At 51.2% G+C, this 20362-nt stretch overlaps 1 protein-coding gene across 1 annotated transcript in view; it reads right to left on the bottom strand.

Annotated features, from left to right (window-relative positions):
* Window positions 1-1084: 1084 nt before the first annotated feature.
* The window catches only part of GRIK4 (glutamate ionotropic receptor kainate type subunit 4), a 176122-nt gene continuing 156844 nt past the window's right edge, over window positions 1085-20362 (bottom strand). The window contains 9 exon segments of the mRNA XM_042034171.1: window positions 1085-1875; window positions 2433-2551; window positions 5066-5194; window positions 6604-6829; window positions 8814-8979; window positions 9579-9649; window positions 9651-9753; window positions 11654-11763; window positions 19208-19321. Of these exon segments, the coding sequence (XP_041890105.1) occupies window positions 1510-1875; window positions 2433-2551; window positions 5066-5194; window positions 6604-6829; window positions 8814-8979; window positions 9579-9649; window positions 9651-9753; window positions 11654-11763; window positions 19208-19321 (1404 nt within the window). The 3' untranslated portion in view covers window positions 1085-1509.

Below are 20362 nucleotides of genomic sequence, written 5' to 3'. Positions count from 1 at the left end.
TAGCAACACCACAGGTGTGTTCACACTCGGGCAGCAGAGACCTGCAACAGCCAAAGCACCTCTTGCCTGTCAAGTTGCTGGGTTTCTCCCTGAGCAGACGGGCCTCAAACTGTCTCATAACTTTCCTGACTCTGAATAGGGATGGAAAGAGGGGGAAAAAAAAAAAAAAAGCATGATTATACAAGGACATCTTTTATTTCAGTACATTCAAGACAAAAAGAAAAGAAAACAATTCAAGAACAGGATGTACCTTCACTCAAGGCTTTATCTCCCCTGCCCCTCTCCATTGTCGTCTCTTTCCTTTTACAACCAGAAATTGCATAGAATTTGTTTTTTCAATCAGAAAATTAAATTTGCCAGTGTAAACCCCACATCTGTACCAAGCAGAGGGTGAGCTGCTGCTGTTTCTAGGGAAGTCAGTATTTTCCTTACACGAGATCCCGGGCTCATGGTTTTCTCAAATGCTGTGTGGCTGGAATTCACCCTGAAAGGTGAGGGTGCTCCGTGGGGTCATGGATTTGGGGAGCTCGTGAGCCTGGGGCAGAGCTCAGAGTCACTTCAGGAGCGTGCAGAGCACAGCCAGGGACACTTTGGGGGTCCCAACACCTCCTCCCTCAGCTGGGGGGCACGGGCAGCCTCCCCCAGTGCTCCCCACTCCCTCAAAAGGGTCCCCCCACCCCATCCCAAGAACAGAAAGGAAAAGAAAAAAAAAAAAAAAAGGCAAAAGATAACCCCAGAACAAAACAAAAGACACAGAACCCCTGAAATTCCAGGCGTTTCAAGGCCTCTTTGAGTTCACTGTGTTTGTTGGCTGTTTTTTGGCATTTTAATATATGTATATATATCTATGTATAGATATATTTCTCTATATAAGTAATTTTAACAACTCCTCAGATGGACTTCCAGCAAATGCTGCTTCTCACAGGGAGCGTGTCCCATCCCATCCTCCCCTTCCCCCTTCAACCCACCTGCCACTCTCCGAAAAGGAAGAAGAGTTCAGCACCTGGTGCCTTGGAGACTGGGTCCTGACATACCCAAATTAAATAAAAAAACCAAAATAATGACTCCTCCCTTCCCATATCCACAGCAAATAAAAAGTCCCACCCCCTGCCCTCGGAGAACATCCCCCAGTAAGTGACGGAGAGGCAGTGCCAGTGTCCTTTCTCCTGACCTTGGAGGGGGGAGAAGTTCCAAGAACCCCTCCAGCCCCTGGGTGGGCAATATCTGCTGCACCAGCCACCCACCACATCCCTCCTTCCCAGAGACAACCTCTGGACACCCACCAGCCTGAGGACCTCCCTCCTGCCACGCCAGGCTGCAGTGGACACCAAAACCGCAGCCAGCCCTCCGGCCAGGCCTCCGCCGTTGCATCCACCCCAAGGTCCACCTTGCTCTGGAGAAGCCGGGTAACTGCTATTGATTTAAAAATGAGTTGACAGTGTACAAGTCCGTGTTCTGTAAAATGGAACAGGACCCTCTCGTCCCACCCCGACGCCCCCAGGCCCAACGTTACTCGGGCTCGCTGCTGTTGGTGGCCTTCTCCCACTCCAGGCTCTCCTCGCTCCGCGCCGGCGACCCCGCGGCCGGCCGCGCCCGGAGCCCCTGGAAGCGGCGGCACTCTGGGCACACGCGGATGTGGGTGCAGCCCCGGGCGACCAGGGCGGCCTCTTGTGCCAGTCTTTGTGCCAGGGGGTCTGGCTCGCCCCCGCTGCACAGCTTGCCGTTGCTGAGCGTGGTTGTGCTGCGGGCTCGGCGCTCCTCGGGCAGAGCGGGGCGAGTCCGTACCACCCCCCCTCGCCTCCGACGGGGGTGGAAACTGTCCTTGCACAGGATGATGTTGCGCAGCTCCGTCACCATCTCTTGGCACACCGACACCTGCAGGGGAGAGCAGAGGCGTCCTGCTCACCTGAGCAAGCTCGGAGTCCCTCAGGGGCTCTGGCTCCCGGAGTGGTGAGGCCTTGGAGCCCTCAGGTGTCCCTGACCATGGATCTTTAAGGTCCCTTCCAACCCAGGCCATTCCATGATTCTGATGCCAAGTTTTTATGGACTCAGTGCCGTTGGTTTTAACACCAGTGTTCAGACATCTACACTTGATTTAACCCAACTCTGACTCTCAGCAGAGACCCTCCCGTGCGTTCCTCACATCAACACAAGATCCAAACCTGTTGCAGGTAGAAATCCCATCCCCAGGAAAGGTACCTGGATGCTGTGCACAGCTTTGATCCTTTGGAGCATCCCTACAGCCTCGCTCTGAGTAGGAGTGCACGAGAAGCTCATGGATTTTAGACCCTGCCCAAAGGACCAAGCCTGCTGCTGTGTTTGAGGTGTCAAAGCTAGGAATGCTCCTCCAGCTGGGTGCATGACTTGCTCTAGGACACCCCACAGACAGCAATAAACACACCCTGTCCCCTCAGGACACTCCCAGGTCCTACCTCTGACTGTTCAGAGTGTCGAAGGCTCCACAGAAATTCCAGCATTGCCATAAAAATTGCTACGATTAAGCCACAGATGAGCACCACGAAGATTCCACCAATGTTCTCCATTCCCAAGCCTAAAATAAAGCAGGAGGGACACTCTGGAGAGGCAGAAACATCATCAGTCTCAAGTAGTGCTGCACAGAAATCCCAGGTTTTGCTGTTTTGTTGGCATCGGAGACACCCAGCCAGGGACCAAAACCACGGAGCCAGCAGTGTCCTATTAATAGCTCCCTGCATGACTCAGATGGCCAAGTGAGTGACTTGCAATAACTGCAGATCGAAGATGCCTTCTCAGAAATGATGATTTTGCAGATAAACAGCCAGAACATTGGAGGGAAGCACAAAGCAGTTTGTGGACAAACTGAAAACAGGAGGGGAAAAACGCGGGATCAATGGGGCACATTAATCCCTGCAAATTATTCACCGAGCTCCGGTGGCTTTGAACTTTGCAAAGGAAGAGGAGCAAGGTTGTTAAAGGAGCAGAGATGAAGGAGACAGGAGACAGGGAAGGGCTTTAAAGGCAGCTGGCACAAGGAAAAGCTCCTCTGATTACATCACAAAGTGCTGCAGGAAAATGATTCCGGCTGCTTGGACTGCAGTGGGAAAGGAGAGGCTCCAAACAAGAGCAGGATGCTGTGTCACTCTACAGGGTGACAAAATGGGGTCTCTGTTATGGGTTGGGTCTCTCTGCCCAGCACCCCTGGCCCATGAGAAGGAAACAGCCCCTTCCATGGGGTGCTTTATCCCACCTCCCTCAGACAGCCTGCTTCCACTGGATGACCACGATGCCTACCCAGCCTGCATTCCAGGAAGTTCACCAGCTGAAGAAAAATCCATCCCTTAAAATACCTGAGTTTTCCATGCTCTGAGGCTGTCACCTCACTTCCCACCACAGCCCTGGTTGCCAAAACTGTGCCTTCATCTGCCTGTGAGATGAGCCAACCTCGACATTCGCTGTCCTGGGATGTGGCTCCTCTGTCCTGTGTTTGGTTTGGGTCCCTGATTGGATTGATTACTAAAAAACACATGCCCTGCACTGGGTTTGCTGTATGAGGCCATTTCTCAACAAGAACATCTATAAAAATCTTCCTCTCCCTCCTGTAGCATTAAATCAAAGTGTAAGAATCGATGATTTATTGACTTAATCTCGGCTTGGCTTTTAGACATAAAACCTCACCAAAATCTTTGTAAATCGCTGACCTGTTTTGTTCTAAAACTTAGGAGGTCACATTTCTGCCCCCTCCTCCGTCATTCTCTTGGCACCACCCCCAGAGCAATGCAGGGAGTCTGTAAATCAGAGACTTTTGCTTCCTCAGCAGTAGCAAAGCAGAAAACACAGCCTGGAATCACAATTTAGACCCAAAGGTAAAGGCCATCCGCTCCTCCCAGCAGCTCACAAGTGTGAATTCAGGGTTGGTACCTCTCTCTACATCCTCCCAGCATTCTGCCTGGGTGCCACCTCAGACACCCAAGCTCACTGAGAGGTATTTCCTTCCTCCATGCAGCTACAGCCTTCCTCATCTCCCAAACTGAGGAAGTGAGCCATGGCACAGGGAACAAACCAGCAGAAAAACTTGCCCAGGGTCACAGACTGTGCTGGGTAGTGCCAGAAACAGCCCAGCTTTCCCCTTCCAAAGCCATCTCAAAACAGCCCCCAGCCTAGATTCCACCTTGGAGTTGATTTTTGCACAGTTCACAGAGAAAAAACCAAACCCTTCCACCTTTGAAAGTAACTCCTTTAATAGCAGTAACCTGATGTCTTACACCTTCAACCTGGAGATTAGTAACTGGGGTTGCCTGTAGAGCAGCACTGCCCAAAACTGAGCATCACCTCCCAGCCCCATGGGGGTCCCATCAGGAACTGCGCAGACACACACACCTACACCTGCTGCAAGGTCAAAAACGCCAAAAGAGCTTCCCCACATCTGGCCTGGCTCTTTTCTCTGCCCTCACAAAGGTCACAAGGCTGTGCTTTTAACTGGGGGGCCTGCTGGCCTCCCAGAAAACACTTGCTGAGGAAAGGGCAGCTGCCAAAACTAAAAAAATGCAGCAACTGTGTTAAGCTGGCAACTGCTCTCACGCTGGGACATCAGCCTAATGTGGTGGCTTTTATGGCAATTTGCATAGCATTACCCAAAAGAATTTGCTCCTCAGTTTACAAATGTACTAATAAAGGCCTCGTGCCCCTTCCCCTGGCTGTGTAAAAGATGCTTTCACTTGGAGCCATTAACCAGCGGGCCTGTGGTGGAGATCCATCTCCCTTCAAGGAACCCAGGATTTTGGTCTGATCCCTTTAGCCATCCATTTTCCCAGACATTCATTAGAAGCTAATTTACCCTCCATATGCCTCCAATATTTGTCATTTGGTTGTTCCCGCTATCTCTGCCCCAGGCAAAAACACACAGCGTGAGGCACAGCGGAGCTGTTTGGCTTTCTCCTTGAATTGTGAGGGAAGGAATCTCAGGTCAGGAGAAGGGGAAAAAGTGATTCCCAGGCAGAAAACAAGGCAGACATGCAGCTGGGTGTTCATCCTTGCACCTCTGGCCAGGATGTTTCTGTGCCTGGTCGCCTGGGAGTGCAGGGCTCACCTTTGGCTCTGTGGTCCTCCTCTTTGGGGCACTTCCCTCCTTCCCACCACTTGCGCTTCAGGATTTCCAGGCGGTTGTTCTCCTGCAGCTGGAGGATGGCCAGGTCGAACTCGTCACGGAACACGGAGCCTGCAAGGCCAAGAGGGACGTGGTAGGGTCCCGCCTTCCTCCCCATCATCATCATCATCATCATCATCATCATCATCCTCCTCCCCACTCGCCCCATCCCAGCGTGCCCAGCTACCACAGCTCCTCTCCGGGTGCCTCGGAGGGGGTGTCAGTCCATGCAAGCCATGGAAAGCTGCGGCCTCCCCGCTGGGAATGTCACCTGGTTAATGTCACTTGCAGAAGGTGACTCTGCCTGGCCACCACGACCCACACAGGCCACTGGAGGAGGTCCATGACAAAGGGAGCTGTGGCTTTTAAATGAGCAGTTCAGTATCACTGCTCCTGCAGACCACGGAGGTCCCTCTCCTGTCATTCTACCTCCAATTCAACCTTGCTCTAACGCTCCTTCCCTCAAACTGGCCACGGAATAGAAATCCTGAGTTGGAAGGACCCCAAGGATCATGGAAGCCCAAATGTCCATGGTGGAGAAGCTCAGTCCTGTGCTGGCATGGAGCTCTGCTGCAGTCCCAGTGTCTGCTACCAGAGATCCCGAGGAAGGGCCGTGGGAAAGGCTGCACTTCTCCCAGTAACTCTGCACTATTGTCCCAGCCAGCAGCTTTCTGCTCCTCTTATCTGCTACGGTTTCACTGTTTAACAAGACAATGTCAGAACAAATTTAGCCCTGAAGGTAGGGATTTGTACTCACTTTGATCAGGTTGCTGTGACTTTACAAGCTTACCCATGTTCACTAAACTAGAGAGGCTGTTTGTGTGACGGGGCCTTATGTAATCCACCTCAACTTTGTGTTGCTAAATGCCAAGGCTTAAAGGTCAGGACAAGGCTTCCAGGCTGTCCAAAAGATCAGTGGATCGTTTGGAATAACAACGACTAAACCCTTATTTAGTGGTGATGTTCTCTTGCAAGGAGCTCATGCATTTGAAAGACAAAACCCCTGCATTTGTTAAATGATGATGAGCTGAGATAGCCCCTGAACCGCCCAACTCTCTGTCCTGCAGTTCTAAGAACCACCAGCTGTTAAGACACTCGTGCTAAAAACTACCAGAGCTGCAACAGCGTTACTTTGACATCACTTCTGGGATCAAAACAAGAAGCACAACACGATGCACAAACACTGGTTGGGGAAGGAAACAGTCAGCAAAGAGCAGATATGCAGAAAACAAGCAGCAATTTTGAGACATCTTTTGAGACATGAATTATTGAAAGAGCCGCGGTTCGCGTCTCACATGGCTCTGGACCAGAGCAGGGTCTGGCACATCTGGCTCTGAGCGTGGGCAACAGGTAAGAAATAAAAAGGACTCTGGGCAGAGCTGTGAGATGCAACGTTGGCTTGTAGAGCCGGCGCAGCCTTTGGAACGCTCCGGTCCTCTGCTGACAGCTGAGAAGGACTAGAATTGTTCTTCACTGCCTACCGACGGGCATGCCAATCCCGTAGCCCTTGGTGTCCAGAAGGCCCCCGACCTGCGTGAGGTTGCAATTGCGCTGCCGATAATACTCGTTCATGGTGGACTCCAGCAGGAAGGCGTAGTTGGAGTTCAGCACGCGCGCGATCCCTTCCTCCGTGCTCTTCACGAAGACGCTGGGCTGCTTGGAGTACATGTAATTCCACATCCGCTGGTACGTCTGGTAGCGGGAGTTCTGGTGAGGAGAAAGAGGCAGCCACAGCTCAGGGAGGAGATTTGGGGTGAATTAGACTCCCCAAAATTAAACCCCCAAATCGGGCGCCGCTGCAAAAAGGCCACAATGAAGAGAGGAAACAAATTAGATTTCAGATTCAGAGAGGACTTTGATGCCTCATCTCCATTTATCTCAAACAGGCCCAAACATGTTGGCAGTTTGTTGGCAAAGCTGGGCATGGAATGCCCCAATTCCAATTCCCCAATTCTTTGTGTAAATTCAACTTCAGAAAAAAAATCATACTTTCAGTAACCACGTATCAAAAACACAAAGAAAAAGCCAGAAAAAATAGCTCCTGCTTGGCTGATTGAAACTTCTGGATGCTTCCTGTAGAGCTCACACCCTACTGACCATCCCTCAAACATTGTCCCCACAGTTCTTCAGTGTCAGAGCCAGACTCCAGCACCCTGAGGAGGGCACGGAGGGCTGGGGGCAGCACAAAAGCTCTCTGGAGCTTGGTGCTTGCAAATTTTCTTCAAAAAATAATCCAGATTTGGTTCACCCCCCTGTGAAGCAAGTCAAAGTGCCTGCTGAAAAGAACTGGGGTTTTTTTGTCAGTGATTACAATAAACTAAAGCTCAGCCAGCCCCAAATCCTCAGAGTTTGCTGGTGGCTGAACCACCTTGGTCTGATGAAAAGAAAACTGAGAATGATTAATCTCTCTTGCCTGCACTGAGCAGAGAGTGAGACCTGCTCACACAAAGACTGAATATAAACACACTCTGCTCTACACCAGGATTTTCACACTGTCAAGGGCTCATTTTCTGTGGCTGCCGAGCGATGCTGGACAGCCTCGGGGACTCTGCTGCTGACCCACTTCCCGTCCTCGTCTGTCCAGCTCTGTCCTCTGGGTGCAGCCACTTGGGCAGGAGATAGATGAGCGGGGGGGGAGTTGGACCTGATTCGCTGCATTTTTAAACCTGAAACTCTGTGTGGGTGTCAGGGGAAGCACTGCCAGGACACGGCGCTTCAGGAGGGGACAAACATTCCCTCATGCACCCAGGAAGGGAGGGGTGATGGAGGCAGCCTGTGTTATCCATCTCTGCTCTAACCTCCCCATCCTCACACCAGGGGCAAATAGATCCCAGCACAGCTTAAAGCACCGCAAATGGGACAAAAGCCTCTTTTCCTAATTTCCTCTCTGATCTCCAGCACCCGTCAGGCAGTGCAGAGACACAGTCAGGGGTTTAAACTTGAAAGCCTTCCTCAAGGGAGCCCCTCATGTACAACCACCTCACTCACTTAGGCTCTGCTCAGCTCATTTTAGATGTAAAATTTGGCTTAAAAGTAGCTCTTTTCCATATCCCTGAAGAGCATAAAGTTGGCCTGAAAAGCTCAGGCTCACTCCAGAGATTTCCCAGCCTTCCAAACTCAGTTCAGACTCAGAGTGGGGGGGAAAGAGTGAGAACAAGCTTTCTCTCCTTTTGGAATTTCAACAAGTAATAAATAAATAAATAAATAATCCTCAAGCAGTTCTTTGTGCGTTCAGAGCGCTGCAGAAAAGATTCACTCATTTATTTCCCTTCTGAGCAGAGCAGAGAAGATAAAAATTAAATTGGGCTAAATGGCCCACATAACTTTGCATACACTTGACTTACTTATTTTCAGTGCCACTGACCTCACACAGGCGCCAGCACTTTGACTTCTGCGAGCCTGCCTGGGCTGTGCAAATGTTGCTTTGCTTATCTCACCTGAAAGACTCTCAAATAAAAGCTAAAACCACTTGGAGACCCATGAAAATTTGACTTCCTTGTCTAATTCCCTTCTCTGTCCCCCACCACGCCTCTCCCGCCTTCATCCCATCATCCCCACTGTGGATCCTGTGCAGGGATCTCTCCAAAAACTGGAGTGACATGGGCACAGCAGGCTGAGGGGACACCCAAATCTCACTGAGGGGTGCCCTGTGCTCCCCCTGCCCCCCAGGCAGCCAAAGAACGGGGTTTACTTGGAAGAAGGTCATGCTGGAGCCGCCGTGGATGGTGCCGTACTCGATGGTGGTCTGGTCAGCCAGGTCATCCACGGACTCGATGGGGACGTCCATCCGCTGGACGGTCAGGAACGCTGCCAGGTTGGCCGTGTAGGAGGAGATGATGATCAAGGTGAACGCCCACCTAAGGAGAGGGAAGAGAAGATGAGGTTTCCCTCGGAAAATCTGCCCTCCGTCCCCACCCTTTGCCTCCGAGAATCCCAGAATCACTGAAGATGGAAAATCCCTCCTGTGGATACAAAATGCTGCTAGCAAGAATTTCTCTTGCTTCTTTCCAGTCCTGTGAGATACTTTTCTCTCTCATGAAGATATCAGCAGAGTTCTATAAGCTATGAACACCTGTGACCTTGCAGAGCTTTGTTTATGGTACAGTAGGAAAATATTTTGACAATGGATGTTTTAGGATTTTAGCTGATCACCCCAAGGGGTGGCTGCTCCTTTGACCAATTCGACTACGAAGAAAAAAGTCTATAAGAGAGTTGTAAAATAATTAAATAGAGGAATCTTGCTAGCTGTGTATTGTATCCACACCCTCCAAAACCATCAATCCCCACCTTGTCACCCAGAGAGACGAACGCCACATCCAGTCATCCTTGAACGCCTCCACCACCTCCCTGGGCAGCCCCTTCCAACGTCCCACAACCCTTTCCATGAGGAAATTCCTCCTCCACATCCACTTCTGGCCAGAGGAACCTTCCTGAAGGGAAGGGCTGCCCTCCTTACCAGACTCCGCTGACGCAGCGCGTGGACAGCGCCTGGGGGGCGATGGTGGAGCCCTGCTGCATGAACCCCCCCCACTGGGAACCACAGCGAGTTCCCCAGGGAGTACTGGTTCACCAGGAGGTTGCATCGACCTTGGGAGCAGGGGTGGGGGCTGTACCACTCGTACGGCGTCAGCCTGAAAGGACAAGAAACGGGGAGCTCAGGGAATGTGCTGCGAAATGGGACACTTAAAAAAGAAAGAGAAAAAAGCTGTGAAGCTCCAGCTCTCCTGGAGGCAGAGCTTTCTGAGGAGGAAACTCTCTGCTGTCAGTTGATGCCCAGGGCTCAGAGCTGCGTGAAACGTTTGCTCTAAGACTCAGGAGCCAGAGGCTTTCTTGTGAAGATTTGCAAAAACTTTGAGAGGCTCTGCTCTGGGCAGCTCTGCGTGCATCCTGCAGCCCTGTGTGCAGATTCACAGCACAGCAGCAACTCCAGATGTGCATGGACTTGATGGAAATAGAAATCAAACGTCTTTGGCTGTGTTCCCTGCCGGAGCACAAGCGCTGATGGGAAGTTCAAAAGCGAAGTGTGTGAGCCCTGACTGCATTAAACCATCAAAAAAACCATGTTGGTGCAAAGGGTTGTTCTGAGAAGGTCTGAGGGGGAGTTGGAAGTCAAGTGCTGGTGTTTCAAAGCATCCCATCCTTCAGAGACAGGCCAGAGGTGGGGATGGGGAATATCTGACAGCCTGTCACTGTTGTGACTGCACCTCTCTCTCTCTCTTTTGCTGTTTCCAGTCCCCAGATCCCTGGTTGCTAAGAAAGTCCGCTAATTCCTGAGCTGCACTCCATCTTATCGCTCTGGCTAAGGAAGCTGGGGCCTGGGAGGGTCATTTTGGGGCCGCTGCCAAAATAGCTGCAGGGCCCTGCCAGCTCACCTCGTGTTTAGCCAAAATGCAGGGGTCATTTTCATCCCTGCATCCCCTCTCTCGCCGTGGTACCAGGGAGGAGAGGAGGTTATTTCCTGCAGACTTTCCATGGTGGATCAAGCACTGGCAGCAAACCCCAGTGCTCTGGGAGAGTCTGCAATGCACAGGGTCAAAAGCTCCTTCCTGCTGAGCAAGGCAGGGAGCAGCAGCCAAAGCTCCCTCTCCAGTGGGTAAAGGAGTGGTAAGGGTTTACCAGCGGGTAAACCTTTTTGGAGGATCATATTTAAAACATGAAGAAGGGGCTAAAGAGGCACCAGCTCTGCATTATTCAATGGTTTCTCCAGAACTGCGTTTCTGAGGCTGTAACAGCATTTGAAGAACCCAGTCAAGCCCTGTCAGGATGACAACTGTAGCCGTGCTGAGGGAGCAGGTGACAGCACAGTTCCAATTTGTGCAGTGAGAATTGGGCATTAAGGGTGTCCCCAAAGAGCCATCGAGCCTTGAGCCAGGACACGGCTCCACTCTGCCTGTAAGAGCCCATCCACAGGGATGTGGGGAGGTCAGGGAGAGCAGCAGCGGAGCCCAGAGCCCGGGCCTCGATGGGGCCACGCTGCAGGCGAGCACTCGGCGCGGTGTTTTAAGACTGATTTAAATTGGTCACAGGGGAATGGAGCTGAGAGCTGCCGAGCGAGGCTCTGCATGTCAGCTGCTCAAAGATAGCCCTGAACCTTCCTGTCCTCCACAAACTGAGTTGCTCAGGGCCGAGGGATCCAGACATCACTCACGGAATTTGTGTTGACACCTCGGAATGGATTTGCAGCTTCCCAACAGCCTCCATCCTCCCCGCTCAGGACAAGGGGTAAAAAAACATCTGCAGGGAGCATTCAAACAGCACCAAAACCTTCTCCAAAACCTTTTCCCACCCTTCCCACGCAGCTCTGGGCACCGCTGTGGCCAAGCACATCCTGAACCAGGCCATGATGGCCATCCCAGAGTGGGGACACGGTGACAAACCTCAGTCAAACAAAACCTTCTCGCCAGCCCATCCCATCCCGGTGAGCTGGGGGGGCAGAGGATGTCCCCGTGTCCCCCTGGGCATCCCCTCTCCGCGGGTCTGCGAGTGACACTAGGTGGCACCGCGAGGAAGGGAAAGGCACCGCGACATTACCGAGCCACCAGGAAGAGGACACAGCTGACGGCCAGGTAGGCGAGCAGCATGAAGAGCCAGACGCCGGGAGAAAAGGGATCCAGGAAGGAGAAGTAGCCGGGTCTGCGGCCCTGGGAAGGGAAAGGCACAGGAGTTCCAGCTGGCTGGGTTTGGAGGGGTGAAAATAGTTCTGGAAAGGCACGAGGGGACAAACCTGCCCTGGTGGCACAGCAGCAGGGAAACAGAAATATGGGAGAAGGGGGATAAACGGGAGAGGGGGGATAAATGGGAGAGGGGGGATAAACGGGAGAGGGGGGATAAATGGGAGAAAAGGGATAAATGGGAGAAAAGGAGATAAATGGGAGAAAAGGAGATAAATGGGAGAAAAGGGAAATAAACAGGAGAAAGGGGGAATAAAAAGGAGAAGGGGAATAAATGGGAGAAGGGAAATAAATGAGAGAAAGGAGAACAAATGGGGCAAAGGGGATAATTGAGGCAAAGGGCAGTAAATGGGAGAAGGGGAATAAATGGGAGAAGAGGGATAAATGGGAAAAGGGGGATAAATGGGAGAAGGGGGATAAATGAGAGAAGGGGATAAATGGGAAAAGGGGGATAAACCAGGCTTTGGAACAGCCTTGCAGGGCAAACAAGTGACAGCAACCCAACAAACAATGAAGTCCTGCAGCATCTCCCTGCTGGATTCATCCCCTAAATCTGTTCTTCTCCCGGTTTTTGTTCCTCCAGGCAAAGAAAGAGGTGAATTAAGAGAAAAATGAGGCAATCACAGCGCTCTGCCCCCTCCCTGGCAGGGTTTGCAGCACCCTCAGCCCTGAGCGGGGGTCCCCCCAGCCTTGTCCACACTTAACTGGGCAGAAGGGGCTCCCCTGGCAGGGCACAGCTGAGCTCACAGGTGGGTGGGAAATAGATTTGTGCAGCAAAAGGTAAAAAAAAAAAAGAGATGTTTTCAAAACTTTTCTCTCTTTGGCCTTGAAATGTTTCTTCTTTTACAAAAACCCCAATAAAATGATTACTTTTATCTCAGGGAACAGGATATTTTTATCTCCAGGATGCGTCAGAATTTCCTGGTTTTTTCCTCAGCAAACCACCTTTCCTTGAAAAAAACTCAGGCCTGACTGCTAGAAAAAGCAAGTTGATCTCCCAGAGCATCTGAAATTTTCACAAGGATGCTGCCGCCACTTGAAAATTGTCAGACGTCACAAAATTTGTGCAAAGGGGGAGATTAATTTTTTGGAGAAGTTTCTCAAAAGCTGAACACCTCCCATTTTGAGTGGATTTCTCCTTTCACCACCAGCTCTGTGGGTGCAGCTGCCCGGAAAGGAAAGAGCAGCTCAAGCACAGCCAAGTCACCACAGGGACAAGGGACATGATCCCATAGCTCACAAGAGCTTTGTTTTTTCTCTCTCAAAACACAAAATCCATCCTGGCATCCCTAAAGCAGCTCCACAGCTTCCCCAAGCACCTGTAACTGGGAAGCTTCCCACGAGTCTCAGCTCTGCAAAGGCTTTTTTATTCCTTCCCCAGACTTAGACCAGCACTTTAAATTCCATTTCCATCCAAACCTCGCTGTTTTACTACTAAATGTTATGCAAAACCTGAATTTCACAAGGTCTCAGCAGTTCTCCTGGAGACTCGAGTTGTTGCTAGAAAAGGCAACAGTTGTTGCACAAAAATCTTCCTCTGCTAAAAATATCCAGGAGACTGTGAAATCCTCAGCTCCAGTCACCATCTGGGAACCTGTAACGTGTCAGAAACCTTCCCCAGCAAAGCCTGCACGAAGGAGAAACCCAGCACACCTCAACAACCTGTCCCTGGATCCTTCAGGACAAGAGGAGTTTGGGATCTGTCCCTGGGGGTTGGAACTAAAGGGTCTTTGAGGTCCCTTCCAAGCCAAACCGTTCTGGGAGGAGCATTTTTAGAGAATCTGGCTTATTAGGGCTTCTAGCAAATAGATGAGTTGAAGACTGAGTGGTTCAGCATCCATTCTCAGATTAATTTGAAGTTGATTCCCAAGGAAAAGTTCGGGTTCTCCTGGGTTTAATTGCAGAGTCTTTCTTTAAGGCAACGTCTCTCTTCTGTTCCAGGTTATCTCCTATAAACAGGTGAGGTCCAAACAGTGAAAACTCCGCATTCTTTTTGTCTTTTCCCAATTTTTTGGTCAGCTGCCGCTGTGTTCTGGCTTTCCAAGCCAAGGGCTTTCAGAGCCACAGAAACTGCAGGAAACTGCACCCCCAGCACCCCGAGGGACTCCCATTTCCAGGATCAGCCTTTGCTCACCCTGCTGGAGCTCCTCTCACTAATTCAGGGAGGCCAGACCCCCTCCCAGCCCTGCAGGTGCTGCAGTGTGTTCCCTCTGCCCTTCCCACTGATCCATCCACAGGATCACGGACTGTGGATGTAAAAAGCCAGGAGCAGAGGAATTTTCCAGCAGCTGAAGCATTTTGTGAAGTTTTCCCTTCTCATGCAAACTAGCTGAAAACAGTGTAGAGATTTTTGCAAACCAAGACTTTATCTTGCACCCGTGAACTTGTTTTCCAACTGTTGTTTTGGTACACGGGGGAAAATATTTTGAATGGGCGTTGTGGAACCTCCACCTATCGTTCTAGAGGGTGGCTGATCAAGGGACCAATCCTATCATGCTCTCTTGCAGACCAAGTTATACAACCCAGTTTGTAATTAATGAAACAATTCCATTTTCCATTTTCTCCTTGGACCTGTGTTGTGATTCTTGCCGTTTCTCGGTACAACAGCGACAACGGATTTGCACTGCCAAAGCTCTCCCCTTCATGGCTCTCCTGGATGCCCCTCAAGCCCTGGTTCCCTTCTTCCTCTGGAGCTAAACTGGCTCCAGAACTCTTTATTCCTGCAGGTGTTTGCACACTCAAGGATGAAATGAGGCCGTGGGAACCTGCGAGGTGTGAATGGCACAGGCTGCTGAGCAAACTGGAGCTGCTGCAGCACATCACTCCAGGCAGGGCAGGGAATGTTCCTCCCTGGCATCCTGGAGCTGGCGGGGAACTCGCAGGCCCTGGCAGAGCCTTGGCTGAGGCTCCCCTGCGAGCTGCTCCTGTGACAAAGTTCCTTTCTGCAATTAAGGCCTTGATGTCTTCTTCATATTTCTGGGGCAGTTTGTCAATAAATTACTCTCATTAAGGAAATTGCGTTGGAAGCTTTAAGTCTCCAGCTTGGCAGTGAATCTCTCCTGTGACTTTACAGTTGTAGTAGTTCTGGTTCTTTTCAGCTACAGTCATTCCCAGGCTGCTGGGACATATTCTTTTCATTCACAGTTGTGGGTAAGAATAAAGATATTCTGTTCCCACGGAGGGCACAAACTCTCTCTTATCTGTCTGTTTTGAAGATGGGAATGACAATATCTGGAGTCTGTCAGATATTTTTAGGCAGTCCCAATAGAGCTTTGTTAATTGGAAGAGCTATTTTTTCTGGAATAGATATGTTCAGAATGTCCAATAATTGATGAAGGCCTCCTGCAAATCCTCAGATGGAAGTGGGAGAGATTAATTTACCCTCCTCCTAAGTTGTTCTTGGAAATCTTCATTTTTTCAGCCAGTGAGCAGCAGTTTTCTGGGAAGACACTGGTGACTGAAGAGCTTGGACAAGGGGGACATTTGCCAAGGGGAGGACAGCCCTGGATTTGCTGTTTTCAGCATCTCCTCCCCTGCACACACGGAGTCTGGAGGGACCCCAGTCAGCCCTCTCCCTGTCATTTCTCCCAAGTGTTTTCCCCTAAAAAGGAGGACAGAGAACTCTCTTCTGCCTCTGGAAGTCAGAAGGAAAGCAAGAAAACTCAGCCTGGAGAGGCAGAACGTTGGCGTGTGCTCGGTACAACTGCAGGGCACCGAACCAGGGCATATCCCAGGATAACCACATCTGATCCAGGGGCAGATCCAGACCCCTCCTTTTCCCTGGAGTCAATAAAAGCCCAGCACAGGCTGCTGTGAATCCTGAGCCTCATTTGGAGTCATCACAAGGTTCTTAACCAGCCAATGCATTCCACAGTCCTGGGGCCAGCCGTTGCTCCCACCCTGCTCTGGTGGGGAGGGATTCCTGCTGGCAGAGCTGCCAGGAACAGGGCTCAGCTCCTCTCAGCCCCTCTCAAGCCTCCTCTGGCAGGAATGAAGGAGCTTTTCAGTCCATCCTTCCCATTTCGTGTCCTCTGCAGCAATCAAGTCGAAGCACTTTAAGCCTCAGCTCACTTGGCCTAAACTCAGCTATTCCTGTGCACTCTCCCAACCTCCATTTCCTCATTTTGAAGGCAAGGACTTCCAGGGCTGAGGAGGCAGAATCATCTCTAGTCCCTCATTCCCTGCCACAGAGGCAGGATGTGAGCAAAGATGTTTAAGACACAAATAATCCTGATTTATCCTCTGTGCAGAAACGACCCTGGGCACCTGTTCCCAGCCCCTGCCAAACCCAGGGACTGCTCAGGGCTCCTCACCCCTCTCCTGCCATGCCCACATCCCCCTGGCTGGGCAGAACGGGCACCTAATAAAACCAACCAAGCCTTTCCTCTCAGCAGCCTGCGAGCCAGGAAGCCTGTTAGAGCTCCCGTGTCAGAAATCCAGCCTTGATTGTATCACAAGCAGTGAAACTGAGAAAAATGACAGCCCTGGTTAAAGCTGCCATATTTGGTTATGTGTGCTAAGAGGCACAGGCTCTGTGGTGGCTGGGTTGGCGGCGTGGGGAGGAGAAAGGGGTGAGAAATCACTTGCCACTGGAGTTACATGGAAATTAAAATGAAATGTCATCGCATTCGGAGGAGCCCAGGGTGTGGACACAACTCCTCGGCGAGGAAGAGGCTCATTTGTGGTTATTTATTAGGCTCCATCTCATCTGAGCCGTGATTAACAGACGTCAGCTGCAATTTTTGACATTGCAGAGGTGGTTTTTGGGGTGGGGAGAAGAAGGCTGTGGGGCTGCTCTGCAAACCACATCCTTAAAGGAAAACCAGAACTGTCTGGTTGAACAAATATTTACCAGTTTGAGAAGTCAGCGGGCACAGAGCTCTCAGGCAGCCTCCTCAAGCTGAGCGGGAGAGGTCTGGAGGAAGAGGTGCCAAGGGCTGGAGAGGGAAGGGGGGGCTCTGAGCTTCCCTATGGGGATCCCCCCTCTCCTGGGGAGGGCACGAGCCCTGGGTGCCCCTCTGAGTCCCTCATGTCCCCAGTGCAGCCAGCTGGGGCTCACTGTGGGGTGACCTGACCTGGGAGATGTCTTTGCAACCCTGCCTGGGTCCCTGGGCAGCTCCTCTGCTGGGATCCAAGCCGGGTGTGGAGCAGCCAGCCGAAGGCTGGGGGAATATCCCGTGGTATTTGGGAATATCCCGTGCTGACAGCAGGGGATATTCCCAAACCCCTCTGGAGCCTGTACCTGTGCATCCTGCTCCATTTGGTGAATGCCTGGTGGGCAGGCTGCAGCATGGCTGGGCTGTGCTCCTCTGGTGGCAGCAGATGCTCCCCTGCCCTGAAGAAGTGCCACCCTAAATAAGAAGTGTCAGACGACCCCACAGAGCTCCCCGAGGCAGCAGCAAAGGCCTCTGAGGGGAAGATCCTGTGCAAAGCCTGCACCAGCATTCCTGCCTTTCCTCTGGAGGGAGGAGTGCTGCTCAGGGAATGCTGCTCAGGGAACTGCTGAAGGTTGTGGTGCAGATCTGACGCAGGACATGCACAGAATGGTTTGGGTTGGAAGGGACCTTAGAGATCATCCAACCCTTTTTCACAGGCAGGGACACCTTCCACTATCGCAGAGCTCCATCCAGCCTGGCCTTGGATGCTTCCAGGGACGGGGCAGCCACAGCTTCTCTGGGAAATCCATTCCAGGGCCTCCCTACCCTCACAGGGAAGAATTCCTGCCTAATATAACACAGTATTTAATCACCAAATCCGATTGTAATCCTAGGAAACACTGGCAGAGAAAGGCCCTGGCTCCACAAGGCAGCAGCTGACGTGAAAACCCAGCTGAGGTGGGGAAGGGACAATTCCAGCTGATTTCCAGGAGCTGGAAGAGTCAACCCCCTTTTATTTTGTGATCAGCTAAGTCATTGATCCTAAGTTCTGCACGTACCAGAGGAACCAGAATTTTAACTAGATTTTAATTACTTGTTTGCTCTTGGCAGGAGCCACTCAGCACAGAGATAGATGCGTGAATTTGTTTCTGTTCATCCCCAACGCTGCATCCTTAACAGGATGGAGAGGGGGCTGGGAGAGGCAGCTTGAATGGTTTATTCCTTCTGGCTGCTATTGTTGGGCTGACAGAAACCGAGGCACTGTCACTCACGTCACACTCGACACCGAGCAGAGCGCGTTTCCAAAATGCACATTGGGAATAACGAGGCTGCAAAAGGAGCTGGCCTCCTGTGACACTGGGGTTTGGGAGTAACTGCGGAAAATCCGGCCTCTCCTGAGCTTCAGGGAGACGATAAAACAATGGAGAATGCAAATAAAAGAGGATCTGTGGGAATTTAAGACAAGTTTGGCTAAGCAAAGACACACCACCATGTACATGCTTGCACACACCAATCCCTTGGGAATGTTCCCAGCTGTTTTGATTCAGAAAAATCTGTGCCCCACTCCTGGAAGTGCTTAAGGCCAGGTTGGACGGGGCTTGGAGCAACCTGGGATAGGGGAAGGGGTCCCTGCCCATGGCAAGGGGTGGTGGCACTGGATGAACTTTAAGGTCCTTCCAACCCAAACTATTCCAGCATCCTGTGATTCTACAACTGTGCTGGGAGCACCACTGAGGTTAAGGAGCTTTCCTTGGGCTGCAGGGGCTGCTGATTTTAGGGTGAACAATGAGGAGGCTGAGAGCAGAGAGGCAGAGCCCAGCCAGGGCGAGGAGCTGACTGCCCATGCTGAGCTCAGCCTGGCACCCTGCCTGCCCCGGGCACTCCAGGAGGGACATTTTCCCCTGGGGTCAGGAAAGCAGAGGGCTGATCTCTGCTGTAGAGCATTTCCAGGAGGTGATAGCAAAGAAAGCAACCCAGGATTCCTCCCTGATGTGATTCTCGGGTGAGAGAAGACAGCAAGAGAGCAAAGCTGAGATCAGGAACACGGCCTAATCTGCACCCACAGATATCCCAGCTCAGCCTCCCAGATAGTCTTTCCACTAAATCCAACTGGATGGTGACTCCAAACCAGCTTTCTGCAGCTGTGGGAGCACCCAGCCACGCTGCTGGGCTGCTGCACCCCTCCAGCCAAGCCTGCCCTCAGCACCCCTCACCCAGTGGCCTTAAAGCCTCTTAAAGCCACTTAAAGCCATTCTAAAACCATCCTGCGACCCCCACCGTGCCAAAAAAACCCCATCATGTGCCCTGGAAGGAGTGAGGAGAGAAGCCAAAGGCTGGGGGGTTGGACAGGAGCGGAATTCACCAATCCTGACACAGGGCAGAAGGACAGAGAAAAGCAGGAAATAAAGGTCGAGCACATTTGCGTTTAAATGAGAAACCAAAATATTTTTACGAGTCGTTCATTATTCTCCTATAACCAGGCAGGTTTGCATGCAAATAATGGAGGGACATAAATGGCTCTAAAACCAGGCTCTTACCATGTGAACTCGGTAGAGAATGCTAATTCCCAGAGTCATGAAGGGCTTGGAGAAATCAATCACCTTCTCCCGCTCCGCCGTGATCGTCAGCCCTGCCACGGCCAGATCGGCTTTCTGGAGAGAAGGGACAGTGGCAAAGGTCAGAATCCTGGGGAAGCAGCAAACCTGGGGCCACACAGGACACCTGCTCCTGCAGGGGGGTGTCCCACCTGCCCGGGCCATCGCTGTGGAAACAGCAGGAGCTTTGCTGGTGGCCTCCACTGGCTCCCCACACCCCCCTGCCCGGCTGGGTTTCACACAAGCCCTGCTCAAACACACCCCGAAGTTCAGCCCACCCTGTGCTCTGGAGCATTCTCTCCATTTTTCCTTCCCTTTCCCCCTTTTTCCTTCCCTCTCAGGCTGGAGCAGCACCAGAACAGCAGCTCCTTCCCCTGAGTGCTCACAGCCTGCTTGCCATTTTTATTCATTTAATGCATTAAAACCTGGAGCCATAAACCAATAAATATTATATTAATGTATCGAAAATACAACCTCCCCCTTCCCTGTTGAACACATCTGTTCAGGTACAAACAAGCACCACAGGTAGGTGACAAAGCAGCATCCTCACCCCTGTCCTCTGAGCCATGGAGTTCACAAACCTGCCCAGACTTCCAGAACTAAAGATTAGTCTCAAAAAAAATAAAATAAAATAAAATTCAGAGGCTTGGCATTAAAGTTTGCAGATTGACTTGCAAAGCAAATGAGATTAGGGGGAGAAAAAAATAAAAATAACTTCTTCCCATGTTAATACCCTTGTAATATAGATAAGGGATTTGAATTTTAAATATTATTTTTATTACTTTAGCTCTTTTAATGTCTGTAATTGCTTTCAGTAAAAATGAAACCTCCACTCCCTTATCCATTTGTTTCTCTGCTTTGCAGGGAGATGATTATGCATGTGGAAAAAGAGAAGATGGGAAGGAAAAGAAAAACTATTTGCACTTTTTGTCCCTAAATTTGACAAGGTCTGTGCAGATGCCAAAGCACCACCAGGCCTGATGGGGATCCTGGGAAAGGCTGGGGTCGCAAGAAGGAGGAGCAGCACTGCTGGAAGCAGGAGAGGGAGAAGAAGGGAAGGGAAGGGAAGGGAAGGGAAGGGAAGGGAAGGGAAGGGAA

This window comes from Corvus kubaryi, unplaced genomic scaffold (assembly GCF_017639235.1).
Source record: "Corvus kubaryi isolate FWS band 111438036 unplaced genomic scaffold, C.kubaryi_AGA036_p1.0 37367, whole genome shotgun sequence".
In the NCBI taxonomy this organism is placed as follows: Eukaryota; Metazoa; Chordata; class Aves; order Passeriformes; family Corvidae; genus Corvus; species Corvus kubaryi.
Note: the sequence above shows the minus strand (reverse complement) of the source record. Positions and strands in the feature narration are given on the sequence as shown.